The sequence below is a fragment of the Pantherophis guttatus genome, chromosome 9 (genome assembly GCF_059756535.1).
Source record: "Pantherophis guttatus breed Tessera chromosome 9, ASM5975653v1, whole genome shotgun sequence".
Classification (NCBI taxonomy): Eukaryota; Metazoa; Chordata; class Lepidosauria; order Squamata; family Colubridae; genus Pantherophis; species Pantherophis guttatus.
The window spans coordinates 800,478-818,444 of NC_142071.1; the positions used below are offsets into that span (position 1 = coordinate 800,478).

General features: G+C 44.4%; 2 protein-coding genes across 2 annotated transcripts; one reads left to right on the forward strand and one right to left on the reverse strand.

The window, feature by feature from the left end:
• Nucleotides 1-231: 231 nt before the first annotated feature.
• UFM1 (ubiquitin fold modifier 1) lies at nt 232-4,002 on the reverse strand. The gene is made up of 6 exons (XM_034430733.2): nt 3,935-4,002; nt 3,790-3,846; nt 3,243-3,300; nt 2,801-2,840; nt 1,812-1,844; nt 232-1,300 (listed from the first exon to the last, which is right to left on the reverse strand). Coding segments are annotated over exons 1-6 (288 nt in total). The 5' UTR covers nt 3,937-4,002; the 3' UTR covers nt 232-1,202.
• POLB (DNA polymerase beta) lies at nt 3,448-15,211 on the forward strand. Its single transcript, XM_034430731.2, has 14 exons — nt 3,448-4,130; nt 5,555-5,612; nt 5,933-5,999; nt 6,360-6,434; nt 6,648-6,706; nt 7,380-7,429; nt 8,304-8,355; nt 8,980-9,034; nt 9,122-9,194; nt 10,486-10,556; nt 12,700-12,786; nt 13,646-13,710; nt 14,002-14,141; nt 14,900-15,211. The coding sequence occupies exons 1-14, from the start codon at nt 4,070-4,072 to the stop codon at nt 14,992-14,994; spliced, it is 1,008 nt and encodes a 335-aa protein (XP_034286622.1). The 5' UTR covers nt 3,448-4,069; the 3' UTR covers nt 14,995-15,211.
• Nucleotides 15,212-17,967: the final 2,756 nt, after the last annotated feature.

Sequence of the window (17,967 nt, forward strand, 5' to 3'; positions counted from 1 at the left end):
CTGGATTTCTTCGAGGGCCAGATCAGCATTATAGTTCTCCATGAGCTGGCGGGGGAAGGGATAGGACAGATGCCTCCTGCAGCACCCTGCCAGCCAAAATGGGGCAAAGAAATTTGTGGTAATTTCAATAGCAGCAAGCTTCAGTCTTACTATTTCAAGGGTGAGCAGAAATATTCCTGATATGGTGGTGTTGTTTTTTTTGTTTTGTTTTTGAGAACCCAATAAGACAGATTTCATTGCTGACGGACACTTTATTTTGCTTCCAATAACAAAATATTTATCAAATTAGGAGTAAAGACTCTAAGCATGCTCATGGCTTTCAATTAACAATAAACCCCATTACTTAGTATGCAGTTCTAGAGCAGACTTTACTCAAAAATTGGGAAAAGGAAGAAAAGGAAAGAAACCAATTGAAAGGTTTAAATTTGAACCCACCCAAGCCTAAAGATTAGTGGGACTCAGCCTGTCACACCAGAGCGCCTCTGGCATTTCGAAAACTCATGAAATAGTGAGCAGGCTTTATGTTTCGTGCCAGTAGGGCTCGGAAATATATAATTTATTATCTATGGTAAAATGCATTTCCACATAAAAACATCTCTCCTGAAACTATACATTAGATAACAAATCTTACGATTTCAAGGAACCAACATTAAACACAATTTAAGCATATAAGCACCCACAATGGTAACCTGCTATTTAAATGGCCTTTTTTTCTTGGAATGTAATAAAGGATTCCTAATAGTTCCACAAACGTTTAGCAAACATTGGAGGTATGTGCCATAATACTTTTCATAATATTCAAATACATGATTGCATTGTCTAGATCAAATTAATATTCTGTCAATGTATTGACGTGAACTGCTTTGCTTTGGCTACAAAAGTAGCTCTCCCATTGTTGGTAAACACAAGAAAATGCTTTCCTATTCATTTCAGAGGAACAAAAAACATCATCCATTTGCCGACTGCCCTTGGTTGCTCTAAGTGAACTGGGGAACTCGGAAAGCAAACAAGCTGAGAGAGACTTCAAAAAAAGAAGGCAGACATGGTAGCGGTGATGAGATTCTCCTCTAAATATGGTTCAAAAATGACATTCTGACTACTTATCATGAGTTCACTGTGGTAACAATGGTTTTATAGAGAAATGCAAGATATGCAAAATTCTTGGATGAGAGGCCAGTTGGTGCATTTGTCTGCTAGCTCTGTTATCGAAGTGTAAGCGGCTCCTGCATGTGCCAATATCTTCCCACCCGATCTCTGGGAATAATCCGCAATTCTGAACCATGTTTCAGGAAAACATTCCCTGGAAAAAGAAAAGGAAGGTTATTTCATTTCATTTTCATTTTATTAAATTTGTATACCGCCCTACTCCCAAAGGACTCAGGGCGGTGAACAGGCACAAAATAAAACACATAAATACAAAAGTTAAAACATGATTAAAACCCAATTAAATAATTTTTGCCCGAGACAATTTAAAACTCCCAATAATTTAAAACGAATTAAAATTTCAGTTTAAAAATTTAAAAGACAAAAGGTCAGCAATCTCTAGCTTTCCTGACTCTATTGCAGAAATCGTCATTCAACACTAGAACAGGGACATGCCAATTCACTTCTAAACATAATTATGTTGGTATTCAGAAATGTTTGGGAAAAATTGTCAGGATGATTTCTCATGCTGTTTTCTTTATTGATCTTATACGCTGGAAAAATCTTATTTCTTGCTAGCCCGTATCTTTAATATCTACAGCAGTACATCCATACTCGACAGAATTCATTACAGAATACTCATAACTCTTAATTATACAGGCACTTACCAGCTGTCTGATCAGGGTTTATTCCTATTCCATCTGGGGAAGAAATTAAAAGAGGATAGTGAGATTCTTCTGCAGTTATATCCCTTCTGGATCCCATGAAAAGGAATGGAATCTTTGCTGAAACAAAAATCAGCAAATTCTTGCCCAGTTCATGAGATTGTGCCCTCTGTGCAAAAGTTAGCATGGTTTTACCACATGGCATCAGAAACTAGTGGACAAACCTTGTTACTGGGTTTCTACAGAACGGGCATTAAAAAGTCACCAGTGCAATTTTTAGAACTAGGCCTGTGCAGCATTTTGAAGGCCAAAAGATGGCACTAAGCAGGAGGACTCGGCCTGCAATTCCTTAAAGCAGTCTGCCATTCCCTGGATCAGTTGGCAGCTCCAGATGGCAGCCCTACAAATCCAAGAAAAGGCTAGGCAGTTATGGACAGGAGCTGCATTCCTGCCTTGAATCCCAACACTGCAGAGTGGAACGATGTTGCTGGAGATTCTCAGTCGCCCAGGTCATCGTTGCCTCAAAGGCGCTTTTATCAAAAGGCAATTGGACTGCTTTTTTCCTTGAGGAAAAGAACATTTTCTTCTTCCTCAAGTCAAAGGAGATATAGAAGTATAGCCAGCTGCACAAACAGGCTGAAGAACAGTTTTTATCCATGGGCTGTCAGACTCCTGAATGAGAAATAACATTATAACTACGTAGTATGATGGACTGCAGGGCCAGCGCAATGTGTAACATGTTCACACTGATGCAATAGGACTGGGTGTTTTGTTAATATGATTTATTGGGTCAGGAATTTTCTATCTTCGCTGTGAGTTGTATTGTGTTGGGGGGGGTACACTGAGGGAGCTCAACCAATCTCATTGCACATATGTTGTGCACTGACAATAAAGATTTGAATTTGAATTTAGTTGCCCTTTGAAAAGGCCCCTTTGCATAGTGGAACCACTTCCAAGTTTCCAACTACTGTGAGATGCAGGTGTAAACTCACCGTTTGTTATAATGGCACTTGTAGCTGCAGGGACTTTGAACTAAATCAAATAGAAATACAATAAGTTAAAATTATTTAATTGACCAAACTAAGTAATAATTTTAATTAGCAATTTTATGATGTTTGTGTGTCTATATTTTTCTTGACTGTACACCGCCTTGAGTCCTACGGGAGAAAGGCGGTATAGAAATATAATAAATAAATAAATAAATAAAAGAATAGAAATCGACCTTGCCGTTCCTCTTGATAAAAAGAAAAAAAAAAACTATTCGTGCTACTCCTCCTTTGCAAGAAGCAAAAGTGACACTACCACTTTCTATATTCTGCTCTTTTTATTCCATTTCCAAACTGCCCAATAAAAAAAGTTTGTCTTTTTGTATCTTTTATACAAAACATGTTGCTAAAAAACGAAAACTACTTGGACATTTTGAAAACCACTCACTTCTTCTGCAGCAAACTTCAAGACAGCAGTGAAAGGCGTGTTCTCGGGCACACTTAACCTACAAAAAAAAACAGACGGCAGTTCTCTAAAGTGGCCGCTACGTATTTCTACACCGACCACCCACCTCCAGCCACCTGGGGTGGGTTGGGGGGGCTTGCATTACATTCCTGCAGGAAGCTCAGCTCCGGGGGGGCTGCAAGAACGCAGATTCCTGGGCCAGGAAGAGAGATTCCTGCGGGCTTCCCTGCCACGTCTGCCAAGGCTGGGCGGTGGCTGCGGGAGATGCCGGGGGGCCTCCCAGCCATCCCTGCACCGCCTTCCTTGCGGTGCTCCAGACCGGCGGGGCCCCAAACCTTTGCAGACCGGCCAATGGTGCGGGGGGGGTGGAAGAAAGGAGGGGAGGGGAATGATGCCGCGCGCCCTCGCAGGGTTGCCAATGGGGCTTCGTGCGCGTGCGCGTGGCCGCCCGTGACGTAAAGACACCTGCGCGCGGGCGGGGGGAGGGGGGGAGGCGTGACGTGTCGAGCGGTGTCACGGTGGGACTCACACTTTGTAAGGCAGGCGCGGGTCCGAAGTGAGCGTGATCTTGAAGGTGACCTTCGCCCTGCGGGGAGAGAAGGAGACACGGCGGTTAGCAGCCGGGAGACCGGCGGGGGGAGAGACCGGGACCCGCGCAGTGACTCCCCACTCACATCGCTTGCCTTCATGCAGCCGGCGGCACCACTTCCGGAGCTGCCGCGTGCGTCACTTCCGCCTCCGCCTCGTCCCCCAAACCCCCCCCCGCCGTCCATGCAGAGAGCTAGTAAGGTGCAGAGGGGACCGCCGCCATGAGCAAGCGCAAGGCGCCGCAGGAGAACCCCAACCAGGCCATCACCGACCTCCTCAGCGGTGGGTACCGCCGGTGTAGGCGGAGGGCCGGCCGAGGGGTCCCCGAGAGGAGCTTCAGGGGGGGTTGAGGGGAACGGCGGTGCTCTGGCTGAGGCAGGGAAGGAACTCGAAGGTGGGCTTGGGTGGCTTCTGAGGCGATGCAGCGCCCGAGTCTCCGCCTCGGCTCTCTCTCCCCCTGCCCGGCCTTTGTGTCCTTCTGAGCCGAAGCCTCGGCGGCACGAGAGCCTTAGGGAGGGCGCTGTGGGGGTAGCTACACATCCTTCATAAACCAGGGCTCTCCAGCCGTGGCCATTTTGAGCCTGGCGGACTTCAACTCCCAGAATTCCCAAGCCCGCTTTCCTTGGCTTTGCTGACTGGGGGATTCTGGGAGTTGAAGTCCACAAAAGAGCCTTGGTAGTACAGTGGTCTAAAGCACCCTGTTATTAAGAACAGCTGCCTGCAATTACTGCAGGTTCGAATCTCGCCAAGGCTCAAGGTTGACTCAGCCTTCCATCCTTTCTAAGGTAGGTAAATTGAGGACCCGGTTGTGGGGGCAATAAGCTGACTTTGTATAAATATACAAAAGGATGAAGGCTATTGCTTAGCACATTGTAAGCCGCCCTTAGTCTCCGGAGAAGGGTGACATATAAATCAAATTTTAAAAAAAAGTCTTAAAGCTGCCAAGTTTGAGGACCTCTGATGTAATGTATAATAGCAATAGCACTTAAGAGTTATATACCACTTCACAGTGCTTCACAGCCCTCTCTAAGCGGTTTACAAAGTCAGCCTCTTGCCCCCAACAATCTGGGTCCTCATTTTACCCACCTCGGAAGGTTGGAAGGCCAAGTCAACCTTGAGCCTGGTGAGATTCGATCTGCCAAATTGCAGGCAGCCGGCAGTCAGCAGAAGGAGCCTGCAGTACTGCACTCTAACCACTGCGCCACCACAGCTCATTATAAGCTGTGTGATTCAATTTATTTTTCAATAAACAAATCTTTTAGTGGGGAAAAACAGTAAAAAAACAAACAAACACATGCAGTAACATGGTTGCATAAGCGCACAAAAACTTAAATTAATACTTTGTTGAAGCACCGTTTGATTTTTAGACAATATTCAGTCTTTTGGGGTAAGAGCCCATCAGTCTGGCAAGTCTTGCCTTGGGCATCCTTGCCATTCTTCCTTGCAAAAGCGTTCCAAATCTATCAGATTGCGAGGGCATTTCCTATGCAAAGCCCTCTTCAGAGTCATAAATACAATGCTTACATATTTGTCACCAAGGGGATAGGGAGGGGTATTGCTTTTTGTATTGTTTTTATTTTGGGATTTTATCCTTATAAGCTGCCCAAAGTCATTGAGTTGTGTGGCCATATAATTTTTTTTTAAATAATTAAATATTTAAATTGAGACTTGTGTTAATTTATGTTATTCTTTATAACTTCTTTCAGAATTGGCCAACTATGAAAAGAATGTGAACAGAGCTATTCATAAATACAATGCTTACAGGTAAGATTTACATTTTGGGAACAATCATCTAATCTGTTTCACATGGAATCTCTCATCAGTGTTTTACAAACTATATTGGAAATTTTCCTGGTATTTCTTTCTTGCAAGAGGCTGTTCTTGGAATTATCTCATGCAATTTGGAAAACTCTTTTGCCATAGACCAGCAGTCCCCAACCTTTCCGGCTTGGCAGGCCAGCAAGTTGGGGGGGGAGAGGGGGTGGTTCTGTGCGAGAGGCAGTGACCCGGGAGTTGGGGATCCCTGACTGATAGCGCTGCCAAAATAAAAAGAGATTTTTGTTGTTGTTTTTTGTCTCATGCAGGAAAGCAGCATCTGCAATATCCAAATACCCTAGCAAAATTAAAAGTGGGTCTGAAGCAAAGAAATTGGTAAGTTTTGGAACTAAGAAGAAGAAGGAATTTTCCAAAGTTCTTTGGGAGTTTTTAAGTTAATATGGTTGGTATTTCAGTCAAATTTCATTGAGAAATTGCTTGATTTTAAATATTATAAATATAATTAAATCCATTTAGCAAGAAGGTGTTCGCTGAACAGGTTCATGAGAAATCTCATACTTCTGTTTTACAGAAAATGGGTCCTCTTCTGCTGAAAAGGACAGTTGAGAAATTTTGGAGAAATTACTGAACTGAAAACATTCGTGTGTGTTTGTATGCTAAGAGCTTGTTGTCTGATGTCACTGGTTACTAAATGTAAGATTTGTTCTTTTTAATGGCAACTTCATCATATTTTAGGATGGCGTAGGTACTAAAATTGCTGAAAAGATCGATGAATTTTTATCTACTGGAAAATTACGTAAGATAGAAAAGGTAAATATTTGAATTTTTAGAGTCTTATTTTATATATTTTTTTATCTCATATCATCCTGTCTTTGCAATTTATAGGCTAACATACAGCTCTCATGTATCCTTATGATAATGTTTCAGCCCAGCTATGCTATGAGTGAGTGTGTGTGTGTGTGTGTGTGTGTGTGTGTGTGTGTAATTCAAAGTAGTGATTTTATCATATTTTCCTTCCTCTAGATTCGACAAGATGACACAAGCTCATCTATCAATTTACTGACCAGAGTTAGTGGCATTGGGTAAATTGATGGGCATATTTAATGTTAAACTGCCAGAAGGGGTGTTTGGAAAAGGCAAATAATTGAAACCTAAAAAATAGGATTCAGATTTCCTGAACAAAATAATACCAATAAAAGTAATTTTTTTCTGTATATATTAGCAAAGCCCGCTTACATCTTCTCTGTGCGTGACCTCTGTAGATGTCATACGCCAACGTTCCCCAACCTTTCTGGATGGGGAAAGAGGGGTGGGAGCGCTGGGAGGGGGGTGGGAAGAGGAGATGGTTTTGTGTGAGGGGCAGGCAAGCATTTTTATGAAGCTGTGGGGCGAGGGAGGTTGGGAGTGCCGGTGCGCTGGCATGCCACTCAGGCAGCCTAGTTGCGAATAGGCCATGGCCCAGTAATGTGCCACAGCCCACAGGTTGGGGATCCCTGCCATACTCTAAATAAAATAAATACCGTAAATCTTCTCTGTCATTGTTTGGTATTTCCTCGGCTCAGAATAGCTTTCGTTTTCTTTGCCGCCCAAAGATTTTGAGCTGCCACTATCTTACCTTTCTGAATTAATTTCTACCATTTTGGTTTAAGTAATCCGTCAGTTTTCTTACTCAGATGTGATGTTAATTTGAGCTCTACTGAGATTTTGCAGAGGAAATTTTGTCCAGCGGTTAATGAGTTATCTTTTTCTTTGCAGTCCTGCTGCTGCCAGGAAACTAGTAGATGAAGGTATTAAAACATTGGAAGGTGAGCCATTAAAAGGTTATTACTTGCATGTCTGCATTTACCTCTGAAAGCGTATGGCCACTTTGAGAGATTTGTTGAGCACCCTGTTAAAACAGATTAGTGGACACCCTTCTGCACACCTGCAAACGGAGTCTGGCTCCCCAGTTAAAGAGAACCTTGTTGCTCAGTTAGGCTTCATTCTCCTGCAGGATGATGTTATGTCAGTGTAACTGATGTATAATTTTTAAAAAACTGTTTGTATGCTATCTTAAGTGTTACAACATTTTTGTTTTGCTAAAAGAATCTGTTGTGAGTTGATGGAAATTTTTTTTTTTTTAATTTGATTTATATGCCGCCCTTCTCCGAAGACTCAGGGCGGCTTACAATGTGCTCAGCAATAGCCTTCATCCTTTTGTATATTTATACAAAGTCAGCTTATTGCCCCCACAAACTGGGTCCTCAATTTACCTACCTTAGAAAGGATGGAAGGCTGAGTCAACCTTGAGCCTGGTGAGATTCGAACCCTGCAGTAATTGCAGGCAGCTGGTCTTAATAACCAGCTTAATAACAGGGTGCCTTAAACCCCTGTACTACCAAGGCTCTTTTATTAATATTATTAAATATTAATATTAATTAATATTAATTAATAAATATTAAATTTAACCCAGAAATCAAATTGTTCCTGCATTAATTAAATTTCTGACATCTTCCTCCCTCTCCTCTCTCTCTCTCTCTCTCTCTCTCCCTCCCTCACTCCCTCCCTCTCTCTTTGACTGCATCCCAAAGTTTTCAGGACAATGGATAGCTCTGTTTTAGGAAAGACTTGGCAGGTGGCTTTCTCCAAGCTTGGTATTCAAGAAAAACTTAATTGAGTCCATACTCTTGTTTTTTCTAGACTTAAAGAAAAATGAAAATAAATTGAATCATCATCAACGCATTGGATTAAAGTAAGATCTGCTTACTTTGTTCATCTGAGGGAAGGGAAGGCAGTGTTTTCATGCCTAGGAAAGGCACCTCGTTTTTGACATGATTGTTTTTATCCGCAAGAAGCTAACAAGTCGACCCCAGGATGAGAGGGGAAGCAGATATTTTCTATTTTGTTTTTTTTTTTAGAGGAACAAATAGATGCATTGAAACTTACCCAGTGTGTCCTTGAAAACAGACATTTCTATTCTCAAAGCAAATGCCACCATTGTTGGCTTACTTAAAAATTCTATCGCACTTGTGAAAAACCTTTCTTGCATAATCTGTTAGCGATTTTTTTTTATTTCTGTTCCTAATAGCAAAGAGGGCATGGCAGGGCGTAGCAGTGGAATTTTTATTTGCAACATTTGGTTGTTATTTAGGATGAACTACTGTAAAATTAATCTGATGTCAAATATTCAATATAATGAATATTTTAAACTCTGTCTAATATGGATGGAAATCGTCTTTGATTGATGTGCTTAAATTCCAGGCACCATCTGATGCCAATCTAAGCATTTCATTTCAGCAGAATTTCTTTGAAAATAAATCTGTGGTGGATCCCAGCCACAGTTCATCCCTGATCCTTCTTTATTTTGCATGCACAGATACTTCAAAGACTTTGAAAAAAGAATTCCTAGGAAGGAGATGCTTGAAATGCAGGTAAGCAATGATAGCTCCTCCAGCTGAAGAAAAAAGGCATAAGAATTCACGAGAGATCAAGTGACTTGATCTCTTTTTTTACAACAGGACATTGTACTGAGTGAAGTGAAGAAAGTAGACCCTGCCTACATCGCTACAGTTTGTGGCAGTTTTCGCCGAGGTTGGTGTTCCCTCTGTTTTCTTGACTGCCATATGACTTTTGGAATCGATTGCTAGAAAGTGGGCAAGAAGGCTACACGGGTTTCCCTGTCTTCTGTCTTGCCACATCTTGCGTTCTTTCCAAATAAGCAGACTTTTCATTAATGTGTCTGCAGCAGAGATCTGGGGATCATGGTGAGCATGTTGCTAAAAATTTGGCCCATCAGGTAAAGCAGGAGTAAGTCCAGAGTTTATTTTGATGATCAGGAAAGATGGTTATCTATGCATATAATAAGGATTTGAGATCTTTTTTCTCAGTCTGAAGGAGCCTGGGAACACCTTTTCCAACAAACACCTTTTACTGAAAGGCATAAGCTTTTGTGACTTGCAGATGTGGCCGTATCTCCAGCTAGAGTAGGGAGGGGATGGAGAAAAGAGACGGGCGAGCTTGGACTCCCTCCAGGAGAGGAAGCAACAGAAGCCCAGCCCCTTTAACTGCCTGTCCCCAAGAGAATGCAGTTAGTCTGGTGAGATTGTTCTAGATAGGCAAGCAAAAACAAAGAAATGACTTTGTTCAGCTCATAGAGTGTCGTTCTGGTTCCTTGCCCCTGACACAGCTCTCTTCCTCAGATGTATCTAGAATGGCTGGAATGAATGTAGGGTTTTTAGGATGAGGGACCACAATGAGATTGTTTTGGGGAAAAAAAGAACTTTAATTCCACCTTTGAACAAGAAGTTGCTGAACACACACATATCATATTAAGAACCGTGGTGGCACAGTTGTTAGAATGAGCAGTACTTCGGGCTGACTCTGCCCACTGCCAGGAGTTCGATCCTGATGGGCTTAAGGTTGGCTCAGCTTTCCATCCTTTCAAGGTCAGTAAAATGAGGACCCAGATTGTTGGGGGCAAGAGGCTGACACTGTAAACTACTTAAGAGAGGCTGCAAAGCACTGTGGAGCGATATATAAGCCTAAATGCTGTTGCTATCAATGGTTTCAGGCAATCTCATGTCTCAAAAAACACATCAGATTTTTGACATATTAGAATTTTTAATTGATACGGTATTGGTAATTTGAAATTTGTACTTCCACTGTTGTAAGATTGATGTTGGCCCTCCCACCTAAACCAGACAGAAAACATGACCAGATGAGCTAATTCTACTTTCTGTAAGGCTTCATTAACAGAATTGTGCAAGTCTGAAAGTACAAACCTTCTACTCTCACCTTTAATAGCACTTAACAGATTTTTGCTTAAATCGGATCTTAAATCCAAGGCTGAACTGACTTTTGCTGCCTGGCATTGCTTTGAAAGGTGCAGAATCCAGTGGAGATATGGATATCCTGCTGACCCACCCAGACTTCACTTCAGAATCTACCAAAAAGGTTGGTTTTCTTTTTAGATAATCCTGTTGACACCAGCAGTTATTGGAATCTAGGAAATCCAAGAACCTACCCTGAAAGAGAGCAAATTACTTTGGGATTAATCTCTTTAAAAAAATATTGCCATTTCATTCTCAGCCTGATTTTTTTATACTATCACAAAGGTTATGGATGTAGTGTTTGTCTGAAGAAAAGGAAGATAACTCATTGCCGAAAGAAGCGATACATATTTTCTTACAGCTTTTAATATTTTTCATTATTGTTTGCATCCTAGTAAAAATGGTAGTTAATGCATGCACAGAAGCTTTCGTTGCCCACCTTCCCTTTAGCTCTCAGAGCAGAAAAAGAGAGAGAGAGAGAGAGAGGTTAGGTTATTTCAGACCCCTCGTGTAAGGCTTTAAGTGGCTTAACCCACCCAGCCCATTTGGAGATTGGGGCATTTACGGGGTAATGTTTTCAGGAGCATCTGGAGACACAGGCATCGCAGGGCTGGTTTTGCACTGCTTAGGATCCCTAAGGTAGCCTGATATTCTTCTGTGGGGTTCAAACTCACTGCCAGTGTAAAACCCTGTATGCAGAGGTGTGACATGATGTGTAACATTTGAGAGTTTGTGAGCCGGCGGACTATATATAGTTATACAGCTGTATCCATACCTTCCTGCAACCAGGGAGCATCATTGCCTGCCTGGCTCCTAGAGTTAATGCACTGTATGCAGGCATCTAAGCCCACAGATTCAATCTCTGGTCCAGGGTCTGAAACCCATAGAGGAACATCTGGCTGTCCACTCTGAGGGATCCCAAATAGAACAAAAACTGGCCGTGGGGCTCCCTTCCTTCTGGTGGTCAGTGCTTCCATGGGGAATTCTCGTTTAATATTGTTGTAGGTCAAAATTGCACTGTCCTTGTGGCTGGACGTCGGAGTGGCCAGGCCGCTCTGCTTCTACAGATGTGAACGGTTTGCAGTGTCGTTGCCATGAAAAAGCAGTGCTGTGGATCTCCCAGGGAACAAAGCAAAAGGACCAAGATGATGAAGGGTCTGGAGATAAAAGCCGGGACCAATTTCTAAATATGTGAGGCCTGGCTCTGTTGTCATCAGACCTTGAAATAAGAGCCCTCAGGGTTCCTGGTTAATGGCCTGTCATCCATCCCTAATTGGTGGCATGCTTTGGTCTTGTCCAAGCTACTTGGCTGCCGTGGCTCTGTGTGTGGTCTGCACCTAGACTCATGGGTTGTTTGTAACCGAGAGGGGAGCTTTTCATCCTGGGAGGAGGGGCGCTTTTTAGAAACAAAGAGAGTGAGGAAAAAAAACTGCCTTTCATCATCATAGCTGCAGTGGCTGTGACCCCATTTGGGTCCTCACCGGCTCTTCGTTGCTTGAGGAATGTGAATGAAAAATAAAACGAGAGAAAAAGACTCACCGGGTTCTGCTGTGGTGCCCACACAGGCGGTTAGAAGAATAACACTGGCACTCAAAAACCTTGCAGAAACCACCAACAGATTATTACAATCACGTGGCATCACCGTAGCACAGCACATAAACCGGAACATCCAAAGTAAACCAAAAGACCCAGCAGTCCCAGAAGAAAAAAACAGAAATCTTCTACATCATGCAGTACAAGAACTGCAACAGCCACTCTGTAGGACAAACAGGGAGAAGACTAGCAGAGCACAGCCATCCATGCAGATCAAGTAGCAGTCAGAAGACAGGATGAAAAAAAACTCCCTTTCACAACATACGGACAAACCTAACCATAGTTTCAGCTGGGGAACTATGAGCAAGAAAGCACCAAGAACTCAGCAGGCCACTAATATATAGAAAGAGAGCATGCCCCCCTAACCCAACCCCCCCCCAATTCCCTCCTGGCCCTGATGATGTTACTTAGTTGAGTCATGAAAGGGCTGCAAGAAAACAACCAAGCTCAGAGAGCAGTGAGGATCCCATCGTTCAGCCCTGGGGTACAAGTAGCATCTTCCATTGGTATGGCTTCCGTAGTTCCTTTTCTCTGGATTGTCCCAAGGACAGTAATCCCAGTGTTTCCCCATTTCCTGTGCAGGGGCTGAAACCATTCCTAAACTTTTTTCCACAAGAACATTCTCAAGCAGTTTGATTCTCTTCCTGATTGTGATGAGGTTGTTTCTTTTCAAGCCAAAACTTCTGCATCAAGTTGTGGAGCAGCTGGAAAGCATTCACTTTGTTACGGACACACTCTCAAAGGGGGAAACAAAATTCATGGTGAGTAGTCTTCTTTTTTTTTTCCCCAAAAGAAATATTTTGTGTGTCTTAAAAAGTCCTGTCTTTTAGGGGACTCGTCTGGCCTCCATGATGGCTGGTCTGTAATCTTCTGACCAGAGGTGGTTTCATGAACACCTTCCATCAGACTTCCTGGTGGCCAACCTGACTGAGATGCTTTGCCATAGCTGGCTCGGTTGCCTCGGAATTTGGGAAGATGCCAACCCCGCATAAGTAAAATGTGTCAGATTGCAGAATACTGAACTCTGCAAATGAGTCAGAAAAGCCCAGAACTCTCTCATTTTTAAAAAGCTGGTGAGCTTAGGACTCTTATTATTGTAATTATATATATATTTCTATTCTATTCTATTTTCTATGTATTGTATTAGAATTGAGAAAAAAACTCTATAAAGTTTAGCCTCAGAAGGACTTTCAATTACATTTTCAGCTTTAGAAGTATTTTGGCTTTGTTGTTCAATAGAAAGATGCTAAGGTGGAGACATTTTTGCTGTGTATATTGGGAATGGGAACTACATCAACCCTTGTCTGGTACTTCCCCGGTGCTCCAGGATCTTTGAAAGAGAGAGTTCAGAGATTCTGAGATCTCGTCTGCCAGTTCCTTCAGAACCTTGGGGTGTAATCCATGTAAGGTCCTGGTGATTTGAACTCCTCTGTAATGGATAGGTGTTCTCTTAGAAATAGTGGTAAACTGAATTAATATCCAGTTGATTGACTTATGGAAGAATGCTCTAAAAGATTTATAAAATTTGCTGACAAGTTTCTTGCTTTTCTGTACTTCTTATTTGCCATATTAGAAAAAAGGAGACCTGCAATTAATTGTTCCTTGTTTTTCTGGTTCTAGGGTGTATGTCAGCTCCCAAGTAAAGATGATGACACCGTCTGTCCTTACAGGAGAATTGATGTCCGGTAAATCTCATACAGAGCAATAACACCTCCATATGTCTACCTTCGCCGCCTCAGCCACTTGTGCATCAGCACCCTCCCCAAGCCTTGGGTGTGCCTCCTTCATACTCCCTTGCACTCTCACCAAGCTTACCACACCTCCCTTGTATCTTCACACACACCCCTTGCACCTTCATGCTCCGTCCTCCCACAGACTCCCCAAGCCCCACTGTGCATTATAAGCATTGTAACCAGTAAATGTCGCAAGACGAGGACTACCTACCGATGTCAGTCCCTCTCTCGACTGTGTTATAGGTTGATTCCCAAGGATCAGTATTACTGTGGAGTCCTCTACTTCACCGGAAGTGACCTCTTCAATAAGAACATGAGAACCCATGCCTTGGAGAAGGGCTTCACCCTTAATGAGTACACGATCCGGCCTCTCGGCGTCACTGGTAAGTATCCTTCGTTGTCTGACTCACAGAGAGTTTTTTGGTCTGAGTATAATGCCACCAATCCCAAATTTTGCTCAAGCAAAGCCATGTTGCATTGTCTAGTCCTCATAAGAGAAGTTCAGGATGAGGAAAAAGCTTCCTTGTGTCAAGAAGAAGGAATGCTTCGGTTGATGGGTGTTTGTTAACACTGCTAATAGCAGTCCAGTCCTTTCGTTCTCTTTCCCTGCTTCCTGTCCTTCTCCCCATAATGGTTGGTAGATGGTCTGAAAGATCTTTCCTCTGGAACAGGGGTGTCAGACACAAGGCCCGTGGGTCGGATCTGGCCCGCTATGTGGTTGGATTTGGCCCCTGGATTTGGTCCTGGAAAATGTAAGGGGCCGGCCCGTGTCACTTCAGCCTGGTTTACCCAGTGCGAAGAGGAAACATGCCAGTAGCATGGGGAGTGGCATCACGCGGACTATTCCTACCCAGGTGGCCACACCCACCCAGTCAGCCACACCTGCCCGGCCCCCCCAAAGTCAACCACAGCCCTGATGCGGCCCTCAATGAAATTGAGCTGGACATCCCTGCTCTAGAAGGAAGCAGAAGCTGGCACTGTCAGACCTGTGCAAGTGGAAGCTGTTTCCACAAAGCAACACTGCCTGTGCGCCTCAGACCCCCTCTTCCTCCTGTTCCCTTAACAGACCTTCTGGCCGGAGAATTGGGGATCTCTTGCTAGGGTAGTAACCAAGTGGATCTCTCTGGCTCTGAATTGGCAGGAGTTGCGGGGGAGCCACTCCCTGTGGACAGCGAGAAGGACGTCTTTGACTACATCCAGTGGCCGTATCGGGAGCCCAAAGAGCGGAGTGAATAGCCTGGCCCCCACCAGGCCCCGGAAGGAGCTTTCCCAAGCAGAGCTGGAAGCTGTCCTGGGATTAGACTTGATTGCTCCGTCCTGTAGTAGAAAATAGGGGGGGAAGAGGGGGGCACGGCAACATAGGTTTTTTTTTTTAACCTGTTTTAAGTGTGCAAGTCAAACATTCACCGTAACCAATAAACGGAAAACACTACTGGCTTGATTTAAAAAAGAAGTTCAACCTTCTTATCTTCCTTTTAAGTTATGAAGTTTCTAATTTCCTGAAATAATTAGTAGCAAATAAGGACGTAAAACCCTGTAGTGAGAATTTCAGCTTTGCTGCTTCCTTAAAAGTTGTCCTCGTATCGGGGAGTTGGGACGATTCTGCCCACAAGAAACCTCCTGGACAAGAATGTGATCCCTGCTCCAACTCTTTCCTTCACCAAGCGGAGCAAGTGAGTTGAGATGTTACAAACCCTTTTGGTTTTATTTTAAGCAGGTATTTCTAGTGCTTATTCCAATTGCAGCCAAGGAATAATCATTGAAAAATACGGATTTAATTTGTTTACTTTCTTCTCTCAGAAGAGCTGCTGTTTCAAGAAAATTGTGTTTTCAATATTTTGCGGAAGACTTTGCTAGAAAGTATCAAAAGCTTGTAGGTTTCCTCTTCGGTTGAAAGATACCAGGCCGGTTGCACGCAGGGGCTCCGAGCCAAGCATTCTCGCCTCAGGCATGTGCACTTCATGCCACTTTGAGGCGACGAGAGAATGCAGAGCTCAGTAGATCTTTGAAGTTGCATTTGGGATGTGTCGGAAAGGTCTCACGTTACCCATGGCTGCCGCTGCCACAGCAGCAGCACCATTCAGCCAAAGAACTGAATCAGGTGAGGGGCTTAGCCCAGTCAAATTGTGAGGGAACAGGTGGCAGTTCAAAGAACTGAGAAGCAGATTCTCTTAGAAGCCTCCGTGTTAAAAATGCTCCAATGCTATTTTGGAGGTTTGTTTAGGCACACGGAACAGATATTTCAACTGGACATGATTTCACAAGTACCCTAGAATTCACCGTTCTGCTTTCTGAGCATATCTAGGCTGCCGTGTTCAGTACTTCTTTCTCTCCCTTCATTCCCATGTCTGCCTTAGCAGCTAAGGCAGTGTTTCTCAACCTTGGTAGCTTGAAGATGGGTGGACTTCAACTCCCAGAATCCCCGGGAGTTGAAGTCCACCCATCTTCAAGCTACCAAGGTTGAGAAACACTGAGCTAGGGGGACTCCGGAATCCCCAAAAGAAGGAGGCTGAGAAAGCATGGATGGAGTAGAAGGCCCCCTTTCTAAGGGGGGGTAAGAGGTGGGTTTAAGGAAGGGGAAACGGGTCTCCTGCCACTTCTGATCCCGGGAAGAGCCTTTGTCGTATCAGAGAGCTGATGCCCAAGAGGTCCATCTTCCCTGTGCGTTATGGGGAGAGACGGCTTAAGAGCTCCTGCTGCTGCTCCCCCACTTCTCATGGGGGAAGGAGAGAGGGGTGACAGGGTATCCTTAGCTATTCCCCCATGGGCCAGGCATTTCAGCACCCAATCGGTAGTGGGCAAGTACATTCTTTGACAGGTCGTAAATTGAATCACATGGTTGCTAAGCAAATCCATTCTTCCAAATGGTGTTTTTTGTTTGTTTGTTTGTTTGTTTTTTGGCAAAAGGGTCATAAATCATGGCCTTGTGACTGTAGGATATGGCAACCCATCACAACTGTGAGCCAGTTGCCAAGCGCCCAAAATGCAATCACGTGACTGAAGAGGGCAGTAGTCGTAACATTAAGGATGGGTTGCAGGCAACTATTGAGAAACCCGTTGTAACTTTCACTGGACATAAGTCAAGGTCTGCTTGTAAAAACATGTGCTGTGCATTGTTGCCAAGAATCAAAGCAGGTGGCCACTGCCTTTCCTTTCCTCTCCCCATCAGCATTTGAGGGGGTTGCATTTCAAGGAAAAAGGTCTGATCCCAGCCTTCACAAACCCTGGCATTGATTGTGGCTGGTTTAGACATTAAGAAAAAGGGTTTGGTCAGCAGAATTACTTCTTTTCAAAAAAACGATCTTGCCCCTGCTTGCCCGTTTTGGGCCTTTTCAGTTCCATTTCTCACCGATTCCAAAGCCACTGGCAGAAGAGGGAGGGAAGAGGAGGATGAAGGGGGTGGAAGCTCCAGGTCGAAAAGGACAAGCTGGAGAGAGGGAGGAGGGGTGGCCCTCGGCTGGTGCAATGGACAGCAGAGAGTAACGGCCTCATTTGGCTCAGCAAATCCTCCCCCTCAGGGAGCTCCCACCAGCCTTCTTCCCTGGAGCTCTCAAGTTACTGAGTGGGAGGAGGGGCTTCTTCCATTGCATTAGGCCAGGGGGACCCAGACCCCAGATCCCAGCCCGGTACTTGGCCGTGGCCTGTTCAGAACAGGGCCATGCAAGCAGCAGGCGAGCGTGCACGCACAACTCCGTTTGTGTAAGTGGCAGGCACTCGCGCCAAGGGAAGCTCCAATTGTGCGGGTGGTGGGTGCATCTGCCGCTTATGCAAATGGAGCTTCGGGCACCTGCCCACCGCTTGCACAAATGCCACTCGCATGGAACCATTTCCTCTTCCTTCCCTTGGCCCAGTCTGCAAAGCCGGAAAGGTTGGGGACCCCTGCATTAGGCCCCATCAGGGTTAAAAGAACCAGGGAAGCACTTCTCTTTATGTCTGGCCCCAAAAGAGAAGCAGGGGGAGAGAATCTTGCTCAGATCTAGCCTGCTTATCAGCAGGTCTGGCATAAAATGGGCACTTCTGAAGGAACTGCGGCTCTCCTTCCGTGGTCTTTTGTCCGTTCGTGGCATGACAGGCTGCAAAAGTCAAACGTTGACTGGCTTCCTGCCTCCAGCCCCCCCTCCCCCTCCCATCGCAACCCTACCAAAATTAATGCATTTTTCCCCACCACCAGCTGCTGCTGAAACTCAAAAGGGGGAGAAACGAGGAGGA

What these genes read in the sequence shown, in the direction of transcription:
- UFM1 (XM_034430733.2), bottom strand. An exon ending in AAGTGCCATTATAACAAACG is followed by an intron (nt 1,845 to 2,800) that starts GTGAGTTTACAC and finishes TTTCTTCCCCAG; the next exon opens with ATGGAATAGGAATAAACCCT. An exon ending in AAACCCTGATCAGACAGCTG is followed by an intron (nt 1,301 to 1,811) that starts GTAAGTGCCTGT and finishes TTCTTTTTCCAG; the next exon opens with GGAATGTTTTCCTGAAACAT.
- POLB (XM_034430731.2), top strand. Translation starts at nt 4,070, where the DNA reads ATGAGCAAGCGCAAGGCGCCGCAGGAGAACCCCAACCAGGCCATCACC. An exon ending in AATTACGTAAGATAGAAAAG is followed by an intron (nt 6,435 to 6,647) that starts GTAAATATTTGA and finishes TCCTTCCTCTAG; the next exon opens with ATTCGACAAGATGACACAAG. An exon ending in AGGAGATGCTTGAAATGCAG is followed by an intron (nt 9,035 to 9,121) that starts GTAAGCAATGAT and finishes TTTTTACAACAG; the next exon opens with GACATTGTACTGAGTGAAGT.